At 52.2% G+C, this 18352-nt stretch overlaps 3 protein-coding genes across 3 annotated transcripts; 1 reads left to right on the forward strand and 2 right to left on the reverse strand.

The window, feature by feature from the left end:
* Window positions 1–1205: 1205 nt before the first annotated feature.
* TGME49_244250 (hypothetical protein) lies at window positions 1206–4890 on the reverse strand. Its single transcript, XM_002366873.1, has 4 exons — window positions 4338–4890; window positions 3655–3856; window positions 3273–3411; window positions 1206–2994 (listed from the first exon to the last, which is right to left on the reverse strand). Exons 1-4 carry the CDS (start codon window positions 4578–4580, stop codon window positions 1728–1730), a joined length of 1851 nt encoding a protein of 616 aa, XP_002366914.1. The 5' UTR covers window positions 4581–4890; the 3' UTR covers window positions 1206–1727.
* Window positions 4891–7256: 2366 nt separating this feature from the next.
* On the forward strand, window positions 7257–8470 carry TGME49_244260 (hypothetical protein). Its single transcript, XM_002366874.1, has one exon. It carries the CDS (start codon window positions 7393–7395, stop codon window positions 7894–7896), a length of 504 nt encoding a protein of 167 aa, XP_002366915.1. The 5' UTR covers window positions 7257–7392; the 3' UTR covers window positions 7897–8470.
* A 160-nt stretch (window positions 8471–8630) lies between these two features.
* ABCG87 (ATP-binding cassette G family transporter ABCG87) lies at window positions 8631–17930 on the reverse strand. The gene is made up of 12 exons (XM_018780708.1): window positions 16209–17930; window positions 15385–15563; window positions 14876–15019; window positions 13984–14098; window positions 13425–13625; window positions 12916–13273; window positions 12249–12441; window positions 11639–11761; window positions 11106–11231; window positions 9894–10015; window positions 9476–9581; window positions 8631–9149 (listed from the first exon to the last, which is right to left on the reverse strand). Exons 1-12 carry the CDS (start codon window positions 16717–16719, stop codon window positions 8943–8945), a joined length of 2385 nt encoding a protein of 794 aa, XP_018637544.1. The 5' UTR covers window positions 16720–17930; the 3' UTR covers window positions 8631–8942.
* Window positions 17931–18352: the final 422 nt, after the last annotated feature.

The raw sequence follows: 18352 nt of genomic DNA on the forward strand, positions 1-18352 counted from the left end.
ACATCACGCACAGTGGATCCTGTACACGTGAGATGCGATTTCGACGAGATCTAAACACAACGAGTGGCAGTAAAGAGAACCACGTGGCGAAAAGCGTGTGTTTCCCGCCGTCGCAACGAGAGTCGTCCCCGTGGATGTTCACAAAAGAGTTTAGAGGTTTTTTAAAAATGAAGCAAAGCACGTTATCATAAAGGATAGTTACACCGGTGCCTATTCTGAGGCGTCACTCTAATTGAGGGCGTGCATGCCGCGTGCCTTTTCGTGAGGAAGTGTCTTGTGGTTCAAGCCAACCAATTAGTTGCCTCTAACAATTCCCTGCAACGCGGGACGTCGCTCTCGTGAGAACTTCCGGCAGTGATGCCTTCCTGAAAGGCAGTTCTGTAACATAGGACTAAACAGGAATCTCACAGGACAAGATGATATGGAAAGGTGGATGGTTGCTGGTAATTAGATATAAATACAAATAAAAAGAGATGCACCAGCAGCAAAACCGTGACAAGCAGTCGAAGCCGGCTAGTCTATCGCATGTGAGTGTCTGTTCCATTTGTCATTACGCGTAGGTAGCCGATATGGAATTGACACATTATGTAATTTGCGAGGAGGTACAGACATCGATGTCTAAGCCGGCAGCTGACGCATCGTATTCTCTAGCGTGTGGTGCGGTGTAGGCTCCGGATTTACAGGCACCGTCTGGTACTGTATAATCAAGCGCCGCTGATTCGAAATCATCGAAAGATCACACGAATAGCAGTGCTTCCAAATACGAGTTTCGCGCCGCACTAGAACGAAAACAAACCTTCTACCCGTCAGACGTGGCTTCTGAAAACGACAAGCGGCTGTGTAGAAACACGCACGCCGTTTACAAAAGCGTTTCTTTTCCCGTGCGCGAGTTAACGCCTCGTTGTGTGTGGCAATGGACAATATGGCTACGGAGGACACACCCTTTTCTCTTCAGTGTGATTTCGAGGATCCTTTGTTTGCAGTATGTACCGTTACATTCGGGAGCATACCGTTACGTTTGATGCTCCAAAGTGCTCACCTTGAAAAGAACTCAACCTGAATAAACAGAGGCATTATAGCACCTAGGATGGCGATTGAGACTCCAGTCATTTTGAGGTGTAGCAAACCAGCTTCTTGCTGGTCGCTGGACACAGGCGTTGTCTACATCTTTCTCTGGCTGTCTTCTCGAGTCATCGTTTCCCTTGAGGAACCTGAAGAAGTTAAGGATCAGTATGCTCAAGCGCACACGAGAAGCGGCACTTGGTAGAGGTTGAGTTCGGACCAGTTTGCCCGACGAGTTGCTCGAGAAATTGAAGGCAAATAGTCCTTCACACAGAAAGGCGAGACCAAAGGGGGGGCGCAAAGAAATGTGTAAACTAAATGGAGTTGAAAGAAACAAGAGGAAGCCTCAGAGCAGAGCAAAGAGAAGAGGCGACACAGTTCGACAGCCACTGACACCTGCCGTGCAGGTCGTAGGGCATTTAAAAAAGAACGTTCAAAATAGCATTTCCTGTATCGGTGTACTCGATGGAGTTCCACCCGTTCCGGCAAAACACGTATCGCGCGTTATACCTGCTACCACCCAGCCTTCTCCAGAAAAAATGAATTTCTGAAGCACTTGACTGGTGCGTCGTAAAGCATTCAGCATTTGTAGACATCAGTCGCATACTCGATTTGGTGTTTCTATGCATCTTCCTGGTGCCACACAGACACTCTCAGGGCATGGTTCAAGAAGAGGCGTCTGCAGCCCCCCCATCTTCTTTGTTCTCTGTGTCATCTGCTTGGCTGTCATCAGACGAAGACGCTCCCTGATCTTCACCGTCTCCAGGCGTCTCTGTAGCATCAGAGGTGTCAGCGTCCTCTGCATTCTCCGACGTTGCTGGACTGTCTGGAGCATCCTCAGAAGCTGCCTTTTCCGCCTCGTCACCTGTTGAGGTCGCATCTCCATCAGCTTCAGCTGACGTCTCTCCAGCAGCACCCTCAGGAGCTGAGTTTTCTGCGTCGCCACCAGATGCGGTCTTACTGGCACCACTTTCAGTTGGTGTCTCAGCAGGGGTAGCCTCCGCAGACGCCGATCCGGTGTCCGTACCTGAAGTCTTGCTCACACCAGTTGCATCTGTCGGCTCAGTACTGTCACCAGTTGCATCTGGTGTCTCTGTAGTAGCACCAGTTGCATCTGGTGTCTCTGTAGTAGCACCAATTGCATCTGGTGTCTCCGTAGTAGCACCAGTTGCCTCTGGTGTCTCCGTAGTAGCACCAGTTGCATCTGGTGTCTCTGTAGTAGCACCAGTTGCATCTGTCGCCTCAGTACTGTCACCAGTTGCCTCTGGTGTCTCCGTAGTAGCACCAGTTGCATCTGGTGTCTCTGTAATGGCCGCCTCACGAGTTGTTGTGTCAGGGTTGGGCGTGGGGCTCTCGGTGTCACTGCCAGCTGCAGCGTCTGGGGTGTCAGTCTGGGAAGGGGATTCGGAGATCTCAGTGTCTTGTTTGTCTTGGTCATCGGCCACTAAAGCATTTGCAGCTTCTGCAGCATCTCCAGGCGCTTCTTTGTCGTCGCCAGGAGCGGCGCTTGCTGGCTCAGGAGCGCCCGAGGCATCTTGGTTTTCACTGAGAACGTTTTCGTCACTCGCAGGTTTCACGTCGGCTCCTGCGCTGTCTGCATTCTCTGCGGGCTTTTGTTCGCCGACTGCATTCTCCGTTGCCTGCTCACTTTCAGATGGCTTTGACTCTGTGTCGGGTGAGGCATCTGTTGGAGCTGTCTTTTCCTGTGGCGAGGTGGCTGGCACAGCTGCTTCATCGTTCTCTTGGGTCTCTGAGGAAAAGCGTTTGTTGAGAGTCGCAGCCTCGAGCATTTGCTCCGCCACCTGTGCACGCGCAGCGGCCTCTAGAGGCGTCTCCCTGTCGAAATGTTCCAGAATTCGGTCCACTTCTTCTGATGTAGGCACAGCAATCGTGTCTGTCGTCTCCGTGCTCACGTTGGCTTCCAGGACTTTCCTGTGACAGGCGGCAGACCACAAAAGAACAGAAAGAACTAGTTAGCAGGAAGTCTCTCGAGCGATACATGTGTTTCGGGAGACTTCAGAGACGTATTCAGAAGCACCACGTATTGCATACATTGTACTATACACGGTTTCACTTACATGCTACTTGTATTTGCATGGTTCTAGGAACTGTGCAGGTACAGATACCGCGATTAAAGCTTCCCTCTTTAGCTTCATAGGTTCAAGTGACGGATGCAAACCATCTGCCGAACTCTATACAATCAACCTTACTTGCAGGCGTAATTCAGTTCGCCAGTGCAAATGACGCCATAGATGTACTTCGCTGCATGCGTTGGAGAGTTGGGGTCGTTCACAATCCGAACGGGAGCATTCGTGCCCGGCACGACGCCGACATCGCTCTGCACTTGTACTGCAGAAAAGCACACGATTGAGAGACATTCGCGAGTTCGAAAGGGCAACTTTGTGGTCTCCACGGGTTGCGAAACCGATGTAGAAAAAGTTCACCGTAGCAAGATAGTGAAAGCCACTTATTTTAGCCGTCTCAAGAAGCCCAGTGGAGTGGTGGCGCAGAAAGCATTCATCGGTGGCTGTCGCTAGAATCCCAACTTGTGGTGCACTGGACCGAGAAACCTCAAGACGCTCCTCCGCTTACATCCAGAGTATTCCCGGAAGTCGAATAGGGCGCTTTCTCCGACTGCAGCAGCTTGTTTGAATGTATCGCTCATCTCCTTGTTCAGGCACATTTGGTTGAAAACCTGCCACTGGGACTGATACATGGAGCACCAAGTGCGCACGCTGTGGAAGGTGGGGGCCGTCATCTCCACAACCTGTCCGTTGGTTAGTGGGGTCATCGCCTGAAAAAAGCGAGCGTCGGACAAGCCGAGGTTCATCGGAATGTTGATACCTTTGCTTCGGCCTCTCTTCGAATGTTTGTGAGGTCTGCCATTACATGTCACTGTTTTGTGTCGACTCCTTGCATGTCACAAGCTCGCGCTTTCAGTCAACTACCTGCCCCTTCCGTAATTTCCACCCCGCATACACGCACATGTTCCTCTGAAGCTGAGAAACACTTGTCAAACTCGACTGCACTCTTGAAGAGTTCGTGGAGAAGAATACCGCAAGATGTAGAAGGGAACACGCAGAGTACTGGTGAAAATCTAAGATCTATGTCAGCTTACCCCAGGCCGCCAAGTCTGTGTCCGAAGGCTTAACCTGGCCAGAAACAGTGTTCATCTACTCCCCCACACAGCCAGTCTCATCCTTCTCGTCTAATGAGGAAATTCCACTGTCTCTGAGAACATGGTAACTCGTTCCGCCGGGACGGGTCACACTCACCGTGGCAGTCGGGGCTTGGAGCGCGCTGTCCTCCCGCACTGCTGCCCGCAGGGCCAGCGCGTGCCCAAGGATCCGCCAGCGGCCATCGAGAACAGAAGCAAGGAAGACAAATGTGAGTGAAAAGAGGAGACTGAAACTCCTAGACAAGTGTACGGTTTTCTGCTCCGAGTGAAGAGAGCCACTCGGTGGGCAGCGGCTGGTGCAGCCGCGGCAAGGCGTGGTAGCGCTAGCCGCAGATCCCATTGTCTCACCGCCCGAGAAGAGACGTTAAGTCCCCAAAGAAACGGGGGAAAACGGTTGCGTCGGGATCTACAGACAAACCTCGAGAAGGCAGCAATTCAAAAAACGCACGACAACAAAGGGTAACGAAAGAGGAGTGTCGGGCCACTCGCGAGAGAGCCCCAACCAGCTTGCAGAAATTTAGGTCAGGCCGCTGGCAAGACAAGCGGGTGAACCTGTTTGCCTCGTTGCTCTTTTTTGCGGAAACCTCCGCGCGAATTTCTTACCCTCCTCAGAGAATCAAGACACGAAACCTCACCGAGGCGGAGCCGTTCTTCCCAAAGATACAAGCCTTTTCCCATGGGCAGACCATGGCAACCACGCTTGCTAACTCGGAGCCGCCAGCCGCTTGTCGACTGCGGGCAGCGCGCAATAGGCCATGCTGGAAACGGCGTGCATGCGAATTATTTACCAGCAGTTTGCCTCGCCAGGAAAAAACTGGGAGTGCCGCGTCAACGCGGAGAGACACATCGAGAAAGTCGGGGGCGTCTAAGCGTGAAGGAGACTGCTGTCTTGGTAAGTTGGGAAGGTGATCGTACTTGGTGCACCGTTTGTGGTTCAAGTGCGAGTCGGCATAAGGGATAAACTAGGATGGTTATGAACGTTCCAGGGGGTAACGAGGCAACCAGAAAGACACCGAAAGCACAAACGGCGTACCTGACGCGGCGTTGTTTATTTGGTGCCTGCTTCTCTGGCGATATCCCGAGAGGCATGCACGACAACACTACGTACAGTCTCTGAAACGGTGAAAATCCACGTTCTTCAGTTGAACTGTTTCCAACGCAAAACAGGTGCACGAAGCGACATGCTTCTATGGTCGACCACCTTTTCAGTCCTGAAAAGCCATCGTTCTGGAGAGAAAGCTGTACTGTGGATAAGAGCACACGTTGAGGTACCCCGGTACAACAGCAGCAGGAGACCGGCGGAATTCTGTGACCATTTGACTTGCGTGGACCAAAATACAAAACCTTACCCAGCGTCGGCCCGTAGCGAATGGCGAACGAAACTGACAGCACAATTGAGGTATACCCGCTGGCAGCCGGTGCAACAAGGTGACAGCATGTGTCCGTCCGGGTTACGCTACACCCATGCGTGGAGGGCAGTCCTCATGTCTCTCTAAAAAAAGACGTTCAGCGCTATTCTGTGTAAAGGGTGACCCAGAAGGATTTGGAGGAGTGACCCGGGTACTCTATTAGGATGTGCAGAGCTAAACCACACACACGTGCCACCATAAACGCTGGCTTTGAAATCCGCCATTTTGAGTTTTCCTTTATTTTGTGCTGGTGTATCACTTGAGGGGCCCAAGGGTATATGTCTTGTCTTAGATCTCATTCCCCGCACTTCGTCTTCAATAAAGATGTTCTCTATTGATAGGCTCCTTCTGCGTCGGCCTCTGCGAGCGGGTTTCACCAGTGGTCAGCTTCAGAGAGAACGGAAGATGACATAACCGGCTTTTCCCGAAGCCGCGATCTACTTGCTGGTGGACACGTTGGTGCCAGCTCAAAGCGGTCAACTTGCGAGGCACAGTCTCGGAACATGGTTCAAAATACGATTCACGTGACACAAACGCACTTTTTAATACCATCCCACTCAGTCCAAGGGGACGATGCTACCATGGCACCACACCGTAATTCGGGTCAGTCAGAAATCGTAGTACAAGACACGCCAAGCAAGAGAATTATTCTTGAGGCTTTGCGTGGAAGAGGCGGCCAGCCAGTCGCTTCAGAACTGATATTGATCTTGTTCAGGACCTGTCTGGCTGTTCTACACTAACTTGCCAGTCTCCCTTAGACCGATCAAGGTCAAAGCGATTGCTTATTATAGTGCTCTCTGAACTGATGAAATGCGGGGAGACGGGAGTCAACATCCCAAGTTAGGAAGAAGTTCCAAGTCTTAGTTCGTGCAACGCTCGGATATGGGTTGATTTTACTGAGCTCCGTGAAAACAGAATAACAGCCGTTGTATATGGTAAGGGCGCTGCGGAAGCAGACAATCAGTAGCAAATCCTAACTACTCCACTGCTCTGCTCTTCTCGCTTCGTAGAAGACTATCTTGCATTTTTCCTTACACGATACCAAACGCTATTTTTGCCGTTTGTGTCCCTGTTACGACAACCACGTTCGCCCACACAAACTTTCAATAGAATGGAGCAAAGCAAAAAAACCGTACCATTGTCGACTGCGGCACAATCATAAGCTGCGGAGTTGAGAGCTGAAGTGTGGCTCGCTAATTCTGGTTTTCTAAGGAACATTTACCGGCGACAGATGAAAGATTCAAGCAATACGGCCGTACTTTCTAAAGCCTAAAAGCGAAAAATGATGTTGTTTACCACAATGGCTTATACTATAACCCCCGGCGGTAAAACCGGATCTCCCGCAGTAGTGCAGATGGAATTGCAGGAATTCGACATCGTGGTTCCCTCAAAGACTGTCATTCCTTGAAAAGAGTCACGACACTTTCCTCCTTCCCTGCTCCCACCCTCCACTAACGGTCTTTTCCCTTTCGGGGTCTCTCTTCACTCGAAACTAGCAGTGCGGGAATATTGCCGGCCAGGGTAATCGGTGTCGCTGTGATCAACGACGCTAGCGTCTCACGCGCTTCGAGACAAGCTGTGTCGAGCACGTCTCTGTTTTCCTTGTTCGATTTTTTCATAGAGGCTAATTTCGGGGCATCAAGTCCGTTTTTTGTGTTCGTTGGCCCCGCAGTCGGGAGTTACTAGCTGAGTGACACCTTGGCATGGTCAAAAAGAATCTGATTCGGTGCATCAATATGCGGCATGATGGCGAATGTACTCGTGCTCTTCGCGGTCATTTGTGCCACTGGCTTTTGCCTGTTTGCACAGGGCATCCCTGCTCGTCTGCGTGGCGGAGAAACGCGTCGACTGTTGGAGGAAGTTCCGCGTGTTTCAGACGACATGTTCCAGAAGCTGAATGCACTGGGTAAAGTCAGGGGACAGTTCCAGTCTTTCTACGATCCGTACTTGGCGAGCAAGGAAAGTACCGCAAGCAGAGACTTGCCCGCTGACAAGGAGCTGCTGAGAAAAGAGGCTGCGAACTTGAACGAGCACATGAAGCAGCTCCATGTAAATTTGGAGAAAGATGCACAGAAAGTGAGGGAGTTTTTAGAGAAGCTAAAGCGATGCCGGGATGACGGGAGCGCTGAAGCTGCGGGTCGTCAGCACGAGGTGCAACTTGCCATTTGGAAGGTGACCGAGATTGTCCATCAAATCGAGGAAGTTCTAAAGGCGGACGATAAGGCCTTTAGCGACATTGTTTTGTAGACAGCAGTTAAGCAAACAACTGAAGCGTTAGAATGACTCCACTTCCATTATCCTGCTGCTTCAATCTCCTGCTGGTCCAGCACGGAACCTCTCACGCCCTTCCATCTTTTGGGAGTCGTCTGATGTTCATTTCTGATAGCTGTAAAAGACTCTTTCTCTTAGCCAAAGAGGTTCGGCCCGTGCGCCCCTGGCAACGGATGTGGGCATTGTTTTTTCAGAGTCATGCGCTTGTGGTTGGATGCGATCGACAAACAACTCTGCATTGCGGCACTAGGAGTATCTTCAGCCGTCTATGTAACTTTGGCAAATGGTCTGCTCTTCGTTACTTCTGTTTTTATCCTGTTGCCGCCTGCCAGTTGCCGTTTGCCTGTGACAGTCCTTTCATGTCTCGCGAGCGAGACTACCGTCTTTCGAGAAACGTTTGTTCCTCCACAGTCCCGCAGAACTCTTCAGGCTACTCCGGGAGCATTTTGTGTCACCCGTCAATCGTGCACGTTCCTCCAGGCCAACTGCGAGAGTCTTTGCCTCCGAGTGTCTGTTCGTTTCTCTCTGTCTCACGTCTTACATTACTCGAAATTTATGGAGCTGTGGTGCAAGGGGACAAATTTCCCTAACCCTTCACCCAGCACTACACTGGAAGTTCTAAATGATTCAAGGCGACAGCGTGAGACGATATATATTTTCATATCCATAAGTGCACGTATGCATATAATTTCCTGCCGCAATGCACTAAAGTGAGCCGTTCTTCGTCGCTGGCCTTTCTCTAGAGGCGTTCGCGACACATCGGTTGGTTTCCATCAAACGTTGCTGTGTTTACTGCCGTGTCCACGGTGTCGCAGTCAAGCGCAGTTTTCCGAAAGCGTTGTGCCTTTTAACGAAACAAAACAAGTCGGTGCAGCCGTTTACTGCTTGACACACCACGTCAGGCACACCTCCCTAGCGGGCGAAGTAGCAGTGCACTGAGGAGACCAGCATCTGTCACACGGAGAGGCAAGCGAGAGAGAGACAGAGTTGACTGGAGAAAGCCTGCGAGCTTTTGAGCTCGATCAGCGACGAAGCCGGACACAGTACGCCTGGTAAAAACAGGCGAACGTCTTCATGCCGACAGTCATTAAGCACAAAACTGGGACGTCCACAGACCAGAGCCACTGTGGCGGAGTCAGGGAGCTTCCCCCGAGGGTCCCAGCAAACCCGTAAGCCTTCAGAAGTTCTTCACAACTGGTGTATCCATATTTCGCTGCTTTTTCTGGAGTCTGGAAAACAGAGACAACAGGAGAATTCGCCTTGTTCAAAAGCGAACAACCCGCGCAGTCTGATGTCGGGGCTCTTGACCGTGTGGCAAGCACGCAGTGCGACGACGCGCGAAACGGAGAAAGTCACGGCAGGCATTCTGGATCTTATGTGAATTGGAAAACGCATCGAAACGAGAAGACTGCTTGTGGTGCGCCAGCTGCAGTGAAGCGAAGACAGCTAAAAGTCGAAACGACACAGACACTCCAGAGCTGACCACACACACACATACACACATCCACACACAAATGCCGTTTTTCCCGCCTTTCTGAGGTGTGCCCGCACTTACTCCGAAAAGATCTTGGTTCTCCCAGCAGAGGACAATCGCCACACCATCCATGAGGTAGTAGAAGGGCGAGAGGTACACCAGCCACGTGAGCCATGCAGGCATCGACCTGCAGAGGAAAAGGGGAAACTCTAGACACCGGCCTGTAAATGGAGAGCGAAGAATCGCAGCTTCAAATCGTTGGCTCCATGGTCCACCCTTCCTGGTCCAGAAAGATGTCCTGCCTCTTTTCTTCTCTCTACCGCTGCACACTCTGTTGTTGTCTGGCTCTGAAAGATGCGCGTCTGGTCTCCGGACCATCGCGCAAATCCGACGGCGTTCTCGGTGCTCCTTCCTTCGCTTTCGTGTACACGATTGTGTCCGGTTCAGGCTCCCCCGTTTTGCCACTGCAGCTTCCTCTCTCACGTCTCTTTCTCCTCACTTGGGATTTGCGTTGTACCCATTCACAACGGAAGTCAACGCCAGCCAGCCGCCCGCGAAGGTGCTCGCCATAATGAAAGTGGCGCACATGGCAGCAGCGAGCTGCATGACGGCGTCCACCACCTAAAAAGAAAACGCACATGCCAGACTGCTTCTTTGAAGCGCTGTGAGTTCGCCTGTCCACAGAGAGTCCGGCAGTTTCGCGAACAGCTTCCTTAGTTCGTGGTCGGACTGCGGCAAACGCGTTCGAACGAGAGAAGAAATGGACAGAGGACGCGGGGGACGGGGAGACACGGTCCACGGTACTTCGAGAGAAAAAGACGATCCAGGGCAGCGTCAAGCACGAAGTCGCTCGACGCAGACAGGGGAAGACACGACGGAAGTCAGTCAGAAACTGGGACGTGAGGGCCGCACACCGAGGTCGGTGACTCAAGAGCCGATACACCGCAAGAGGCGAACTCGTTACTCCACCTACACACACTTCACACCCAGCGAGATCAAGAAAGCCGAGACCTCTTCTTCACACTCGGCGTTCCTCCAGGAAGGGCGGTACTCAGGTTGACGGTCGTCCTCAGAGCCGTTTAACGGGATATGAAAGACATGTACAGGCGTTGCAGTGGAACCTGGAAAGGCCATGCCACCTGTCGAGCGTCACCTTTTTCTCGGACAACCGGATTCGCACGTAGGGAAACACACAGCCTTGGCAAACACACTGCAACAGACACCCATTTTCGGTAGACGTTGTCTGCAAGAAAATGCGTATCGACTTCATGTGTGAACCGACAGAGACCGAGAGAAAATCGAAAAGAAAAGGGGACCTCTGCTGAGCTGCAGGTACACCCTTTTTGTCTGCGCGTATGGTGGCTGTGGACTTTGTCCTTTTTTGGAAACGCTTGTTTCGACAGGCTTGCCGTTGAGTTCCTGCGAACGCAGGCTTTCAGATGTGCACTTCTTCCAAGAGAAAGAAATCGCAACGACGCGTTCCCTCCCCAGAAAAACGCACCCACACAAGCCAACATGCCTCCTCCTTAAGCGTCGGACCCTGAGTGTCTCTACGCCGAGACAGCACGGTGGCTAGCGCCTCGTTCGAGTCAGTGCAGTGGACATTCCGCTTCGGTCACGAACAAGGGAGACGAGAAGATACGTTCATGCACGTCACCTTGAAAGGAAGTTCCTCGTGAGCCTCTCCCAGGAAGCACAGGGAGGCGCTTACGAGAAGAAAAAGAATGAAGAGCAGAAAGACCATCCCGAATTTGGAAAACGGAAAGGCGCAGCAGGGGAAGACCACGACGAAGACCAGAAGCGTCGCGCCCAGCAGCATCAGGAAGCCGGTGGTCATCTGCAGCGAGAAACGAAGGAAACACACAGGTTCAGGGACAGAGAGGCACGCGTTGTTCCGAGCCAACGGACGAGAGAGGAACGTCGGAACTGCAGAAGAGGCACCGGCGAAGCAGACGAAGCGACGCACTGTGGCAACTCGGCAAAAACAGAACAAAGCACGGGTCACCAAGAAGAAAGAGACGCTCGCTTTGCTGGTTTCAAGAAGCGCGTGGATGGCGAGAGGGATGGACAATGCGAAAACAGAGCCGACAGAGAGAGACAGACGCGTCGCGCAGAGACAGAAAGAAGAACATATGACGAACGAGGGCAGCTTGAGGAAGAAGAGAGGAGACAGGTGAAGTGCAGACGCCACAGACGACAGAGAAGATCGAGCTGTCGAAGAGAAAAAAGAAGAGGAAGACGGACTTCAGACAGAAGGTACGGCCCCGCGGTGTAAAAGCCGTCGGAGGCCTCGTAGAGATAAGACACCTTCTTTTCGAGATACATCGCCATGTTCACCGCCGGGATGCTTGCCAGAGAAAGCGAAACCTGCAACACAAACAACGATGAGAAACGAGAAATCTACTCACGCGTTTCCACGACCTCGTCAACTGCCAGAATCCGACATACCTCCAAAACATGCGCAGAGACGTCGACACACAAACGGACTCAGAGACAGAGACAAACATACACGCATATAGACACACTGGAACAATCAGACACCAACAGACACACACGTACGTGTATATCGATCTCTACATATTCTCTACATGTATATATATATACATACAAATACACGAAAATGCATACATTTGTCCACCTGAAGCGAATACTTGCACTCGTTTGTATGCAGAGGGATGCACATACGTGTGTAGGAATTCCAGTGTATATGTGCAGATGCGCGAAAAATATATACACATATACATATACATATATATATATATATAGGCATACAAATATACATACAAACATACGCGTACGTCTTTGTCCATTTGCATGTATATCTTTGTAGAAGATGGTGAATGTGGAGGCGTACCAAGAAGAAGACCGACAGGTGATACATGATGGCTTTTTCTTGGTAGACGTTGAAGAAGAGGACGGACGCGAGCATTGCAACGAGCAGGGCGTTGCATGCAACCATGAAGACAACATTTCGATCTCGCCACGCCAGCGTCACATTGCGACGCGTCAAAATCATGAACCGTCCGAAGAATCCCGGGAGTGGATGCCTTGAGAAAAAGCAACGGAAAGAAACCAACGACAGAGCGACTGCGAAGAAGAGAGAAGAAGCGAAGCGGGGAAGAACAGCAGACAGAGACGGAAGCGAGAAGAGGCAGAACATCAGGGAGACGGAGAGGAGACGAGGGAAGGACAGGGGAAGCAAATGCGACGGACAAAGAAACCGAGAGAAAGGTGACAGAACACAAGATGAGGAAGAAAGTAAAGAGGGAGAAAGACTGCAGCAAGCGCACTGCAAGATGCCAAGCAGACTGCAGACTTCTCCCGTCCTCAAGTTGGAAACTCGTGCTGCGTTTGTCCCTTTTCTAGCGCATCCCCACTCCCTCCCTGACAAGTCTTTCTTCCTATCTGTCTTTCCTTTGTATCTGTTTTCCTTTCCTCTTGTTCATCGAAGCCTTTGTGCGCGGCATTCCCTCGACCTTTCGCTCCGCGAGCGACCAGTCCCGAGAGAGAGAGAAACTGACATCGATCGAGGATCGTCGTGAAGTGCCGTCACGAGCGCGTGCATGCCTGCGAGAGACGCTGCTGTAGATTCTCTTCGACTGTTCGGCGTTTCGTCTTCTTCGTTTTCTTCCACAAGGTGTTCGCCTCTTTCCTCTTCGTCTGCCGCGTCGGCACCGTCGACCTCCTCCGCCAGCTCTTCTCGCTGTTGTCTCTGCGCGTCCTCCAGCAGGGAGCCCGAAGCCGCCGCCTCTGGGCGCGAGGAGACACCTGTCTCCGCTCTCGAGGCGTACGCGGTCGCGAGTTGCTCCACAGTCGCGTCGTGCGCGGTGAGCTCCATGTAAAACTCTGCCGGATTCACGTAGGGTGGAAGAGGAAAGCCTGGGAAGGCAGACGAACGCGAAAGACGTCGTGTGGAGACGAGGGCAGACGACGAGAAGAGCACCTGCGTCACCACTCGGTCGGGGATTGTCTGTCCGCGAAGGCACTGCGAGCTCGCGCGAGACAGATAGCCTTGAACGACGACTCTTACCTAGGGCAGAGAAGTATGCTTCCATCTGGGACCGTGGGCCGTTGTACAGACACCGGCCTTGTGCGAGGAGAATAACCTCGTCGAAAAGCTCAAAGACTTCCACACGCGGCTGGTGGATAACGATGAGGAAGGTGACGCGACAGGCCTTCGCCACTTCCCTGATGCCAAGCATCAGCGCCTCTGCGTCCGTCGAGCTCAGGCCTGAATTAGACAAAAAACAAGTTGAAACTGGGGACAGCCGCATGTCGACGACTCTCTAGCGAGTCGAGACGTCTCCGAAAACGCGCCGGAAGAATCCTTGAAGAAGACGCATCCCGCCTAATTCGCACTCAGTTCTCGACGGAAGGCTTCGCTGGGACTTCCCGAGTACGCCTTCTCCACCGCTCTGTTGGTTGCTGTGTGAGCGTACTTCCTCCACGCATTCTTTCGAAAACGCGCATGCGCAGTTCTTCTGTCGGACTCTCAGACACCTCCTGTTGACCGTGCTTCTTTGCTGAGCAGTTCTTCACCGTCTCGTTTCTCGCCGGAGACTCCGGCTTCCTCTGGGAACGCAGCTCACCTGAAGTCGGTTCGTCGCAAAAGGCGAGACTCGCGTTGGTGACCAATGCGCGGCCGATGACGAGACGACGCTTCTGGCCTCCGGAGATGCCCCGAACGACGGTGTTTCCAACGCGCTGAACGACCGGGAACGTAGGGAGAACGCTGCAGTGTGGATACTCCCCGGGACTCGAACGGTGCGAAACACAGAGGAGAAACCGTGTGGAGTTTGTGGTGCAGAAACCGGAAGACCGCAAACAACTGAAAAAAGACGACGAGAAGACACCTGGAATGAAGAAAGTGGAAACGTCACGAAAACAGGAGAAACCCCCCGAACTTGCGCAACATCTCCGCGCCACTCCATGGCAAATCCAAACACTTAGCCTACCCCCGTCTTTTCGAGATCTCACTTTTACCTTCCGATCTTCCTCTGTCCACACTCACTCATCTCGCTCCATCTATGTGAATATATATATATATATATATGTACATACATACAAATCGCTCTCCCTTTCACTATTATATATATATATATATACATTTAGAGAGAGAAGGAAGCATTGACGCAGATAGAGAGTCTCTAGAGAAAGAAAATCGCTGAAACGCCAGGGTAGAGAAAGTGAAAATGGCGCCTCTGTGGACGAGAACGACTTCGGGAGAAGCACAAGCAAGACGCGCGCGCATGGATATAAGTTCAAGGATGTGCATCCGAGCAGAGCGCGTCGAGAGCCACGGAGTTGAAAGCATTCCTTTTTGTCTTTGTCCAGTTCCTTTTCTCTTTCTCTCTCCCTTTTCTTGCTCGCACCAACTCGAGCGAGGCGCACCACGAAAAACCTGCGTCACATCGACAGCCACTGGCGCATCTTCTCGAGGACTCAGGACGAACGAGACCTCGAAGAAAGTGGAAACCTTACTTGAGTAGCAACGCGCTCAAGACCGAGAAAAGAAAGAGTTGCGTCCACCAGCCTCTTCTGATCCTCCTTCGAACGACCCGACTTCAGAGCCGCAGCGAAAGCCAGCACTTCCCGAACCTCTTCGTTTCCATTGAAAATGTTTTCCTACAGAAACAGCAAACTCATACGAAAACGTATGCCTCCATACCTCTCTACACAAATGTATACTTGTCATTCTACTCTCACATACAGAGATATACATATATATATATATATTTATATGTATGTATACGTATATATTTGTATGTATGTATGTACGTATGTATGTATACGCTTTGGGACATAAAGAAGTACACACGCATGTACATACATATATACAATATATATATATATATATATATATATGTCGAAGGCCGTACCCTAAAGTCTTTGGAAGGTGAACACGTAGGGAGACATGCGTATTTGCCTGTTCCATCTTTCTAAAAGGATCGACAGCCTGTGCATGCGGCCGCAGTCGTCGCTTTTCGCACCTGAGGAGCGTAGATGGAGAGAGCTTTGAAGCGTTTATCCTCTCGTTTCTTGCCGTCGACAAAGATCTCGCCGGTGTAGGCCTTGGGGACTTTTTTACTCGCCAAGACGTCAAGAAGCGTCGTCTTTCCACTTCCAGAGGGTCCGAGAATTCCGACGACGCTTCCTGGAGGAAAGTCGCCTGCGAAAAGACGCAAGTCGGGGCGTTAAGCTGAAGAAACCGAGAAACTCAGAGACGAGGGCAGCGGCGAAGAGTTGCCCTCCACTCGCACGAGGCACCTGGGATCTCTAGGGCAAAAAACCAAGACATCAACGTTCTGTCGCAGAGAAAGAAACGCGCGGCCAACCACACCCGACAGACGGAGCAGAGCCTGCAGAACGGAGCACGGAGAGCAAGCGCAAAAGAGGAAGGGGACAGGAACGACAGAGAGAGAAGACAAAATGCAGGTGGAACGAGAGAAGTTGCAGAGGCACCAACGCAGAGGAAGACCAAGGAGGCGAAGGCGAAGTGGAGGCAGAAAACGTCGAGGAGTCAGAGCGTTGGAAGAACAAAGAAGCGAGCGCCGGAGAACCGCGCGGAGAGAGAAGACAAAACTGGCATGCGCGCAGGAGACGAGACGGAAGAAAGACAAGAAAGGGAGAAGCGTGAAGCCACACGTTGAACCGCATGTAGCAAGCAGAGAAACTCTTGTGTTGGGCAGGGGAAAGAGGAAAACTGGATCCCTTTGAAGGCATTCTTGTGGACCTCTCAAGACAGAGGCATTCCTCTGAAGTTCTCCTTTGGACGGCCAGGCTTCCAGACGCTTCCCTCCTCCTTTCTTCTCACCCGAGATCGGCCACAGAATCGTTTTCTTCTGTTTTTTTCCGTCGGGGCCGGCGAAGCGGACGCTGCATTGGACGTCTCTGAAGGAGAAAGACACGCCTCGACTTCGTCCCCACCGCTCTGCATCGGTCTGGCGATCTCTCTTGAGCAGGTTGCCCTTTTTGTGGGGACTGCACGCCTTCGACTCACTCGACCTGGGCGTCTCGCATGCAGGCAAGAGCCGGCCGAGTTCGCGCTCTTCCCTCTGCCCTCCCGGCCGCTTCGAGATCTCTTCTCTCGCTGGCTGTCTCCACAGCCAGCCGCGGAAGCGCGAGAGAAGCGCGTCCCCTCGCCTCCCGCAAGTCTCTGCGCCGCTGAAGGCGCGGCCGTCTCTTCGTTCTGCAAGCGAGGCAGAGGAAGGATCCCCAGCCTCCCCGTCCTCCTTCTTGCCGGCTTCGGAAGAGCCACCACCCGAGGGGGAAGCGACAGAGTCCGACGACCAACGAGCTCCCCGCCTCATGTCCGGAGCGTCCATCCTCGAGGGACCCGAGGAGAAGAAGGAAGAGAAGAAGGAAGAGAAGAAGGAGAAGAAGAAGAGGGAGGAGAAGAAGGAAGAGAAGAAGGAAGAGAAGAAGGAAGAGAAGAAGGAAGAGAAGAAGAAGAGGGAGGAGAAGAAGGAAGAGAAGAAGAAGAAAGAGAAGGAGAAGAATGAAAGAACGAAGGAGACGAAGAGAAGGAAGAACAGAGGAAGAAAACGAGTAGAACGGGGGGAAAACAGTGAAGAAAGACGCCGACACTGTGAGGTCGCAATGTGCGCTTAGAAAACAGGAGAGAAGCACACCGACAACTGCACTTGATTCGTGGAATCGAAGCCTGCTTTGTCTTGGCCTCTTTCTGTTCCAGCGCCTTTTGAACGCAAGAGGAAACTCGCCGTGTCCGTTCACCTGCAAGTTCTCTACTTTGTTCACGGGGTCGTCTTTGTTTTCTTCGCCTTCCGAGCCTTCTTCGCAGACACTCTATTCCTTTGGGGGCTGTCGCTCTCCCTAACGGAATCTTGGAGGTCTTTGTTCACCGCATCCACGTTCTCGCAAAGGCGGCGCTTCCGTCGATCTCTCTCGCTTTCCCCGGCGACTTCATGGTCCCTGGAGAACGACTCATCCAGAAGACTTGGCTCCGCACACTGAAATGCCCGAAAAATCTGTAGAAAACATTACTTGCTTTCTAGAAGCAGCTGAAAACGAGGTGCCTAGAGTGCCAACGAGGAAAGTCACGGAGCAGCGAGAGACACAACGTCCTCGATCGGCTGTTGCGCCGGTTTAAAAATACCCGCAAAGAACAGAGGGGTCCTCCCCCACAGCTTCCTTCGAGAAATGCGAGGCGACTTTGTTCTAGAAGAGGAAAAGAATTCCCCAGAAATGCTTGCGATTGCCACTGTCCCGTCTCAGGAAAAATCCTCGCGGCCGGGGAGGACGTTGCAGGAGATCGGTGTGCTCGGCAGGTCGCGCAGAGAGTAACTCTGTGACCCCCTAGATGCTCTCCTAACCCTGTTGAAGAGTAAAGACCATAAACAGCGAAAAAAGGTTTTCCTCGCTTGGCGGGATCTCCGCGGAACGCGAACTGAACACCTGTAGCTGATCGGGGAAAAAAGACGGCCTTTCTCCCGCAGAACGAAGGAAAAGCATGCGAGTGTGCGCCAGCCCAGCTTCACGAGCGCTGGCGACAAGCGAACTCGCAAACGAGGTCGCAAGAGAGCGTCGCGAGTTGCGAGGTTCTTGAATTCTGCCGCGACGCTCTGTTTCGTCTGTACTTCTAAAGAACAGTTCAGAGGAAAAGACACTCGAAAAACCCACGCATGCGATCAGAACTGAATCTGGAAGGTCCGGAAAACCGTATCCATGACGCGCTGCTGCGGCCGCGAGGACGAGACTCGTCGACCCTGGAAACGCAGTGGCCTCGAAGCGCAGAGACACCCGAAGAACTTCGGTGGACTCCGTGTCTTCGCCTCGCGTTCTTCGTGAGGAAAAAAGCCTTTCGAAACGACTTGGGGGGGGGAAGAGGGGCGAATAACGCGGACTGTGCGCAGAAGTGTGTGCGGTATACAAAGCTCAGGCGGCCTGATCTAGCGTACGAGGTACTATACGGACGGAACTTTTGGGTGGAGAGCAAGT

Source organism: Toxoplasma gondii, chromosome VI (genome assembly GCF_000006565.2).
Source record: "Toxoplasma gondii ME49 chromosome VI, whole genome shotgun sequence".
Classification (NCBI taxonomy): domain Eukaryota; phylum Apicomplexa; class Conoidasida; order Eucoccidiorida; family Sarcocystidae; genus Toxoplasma; species Toxoplasma gondii.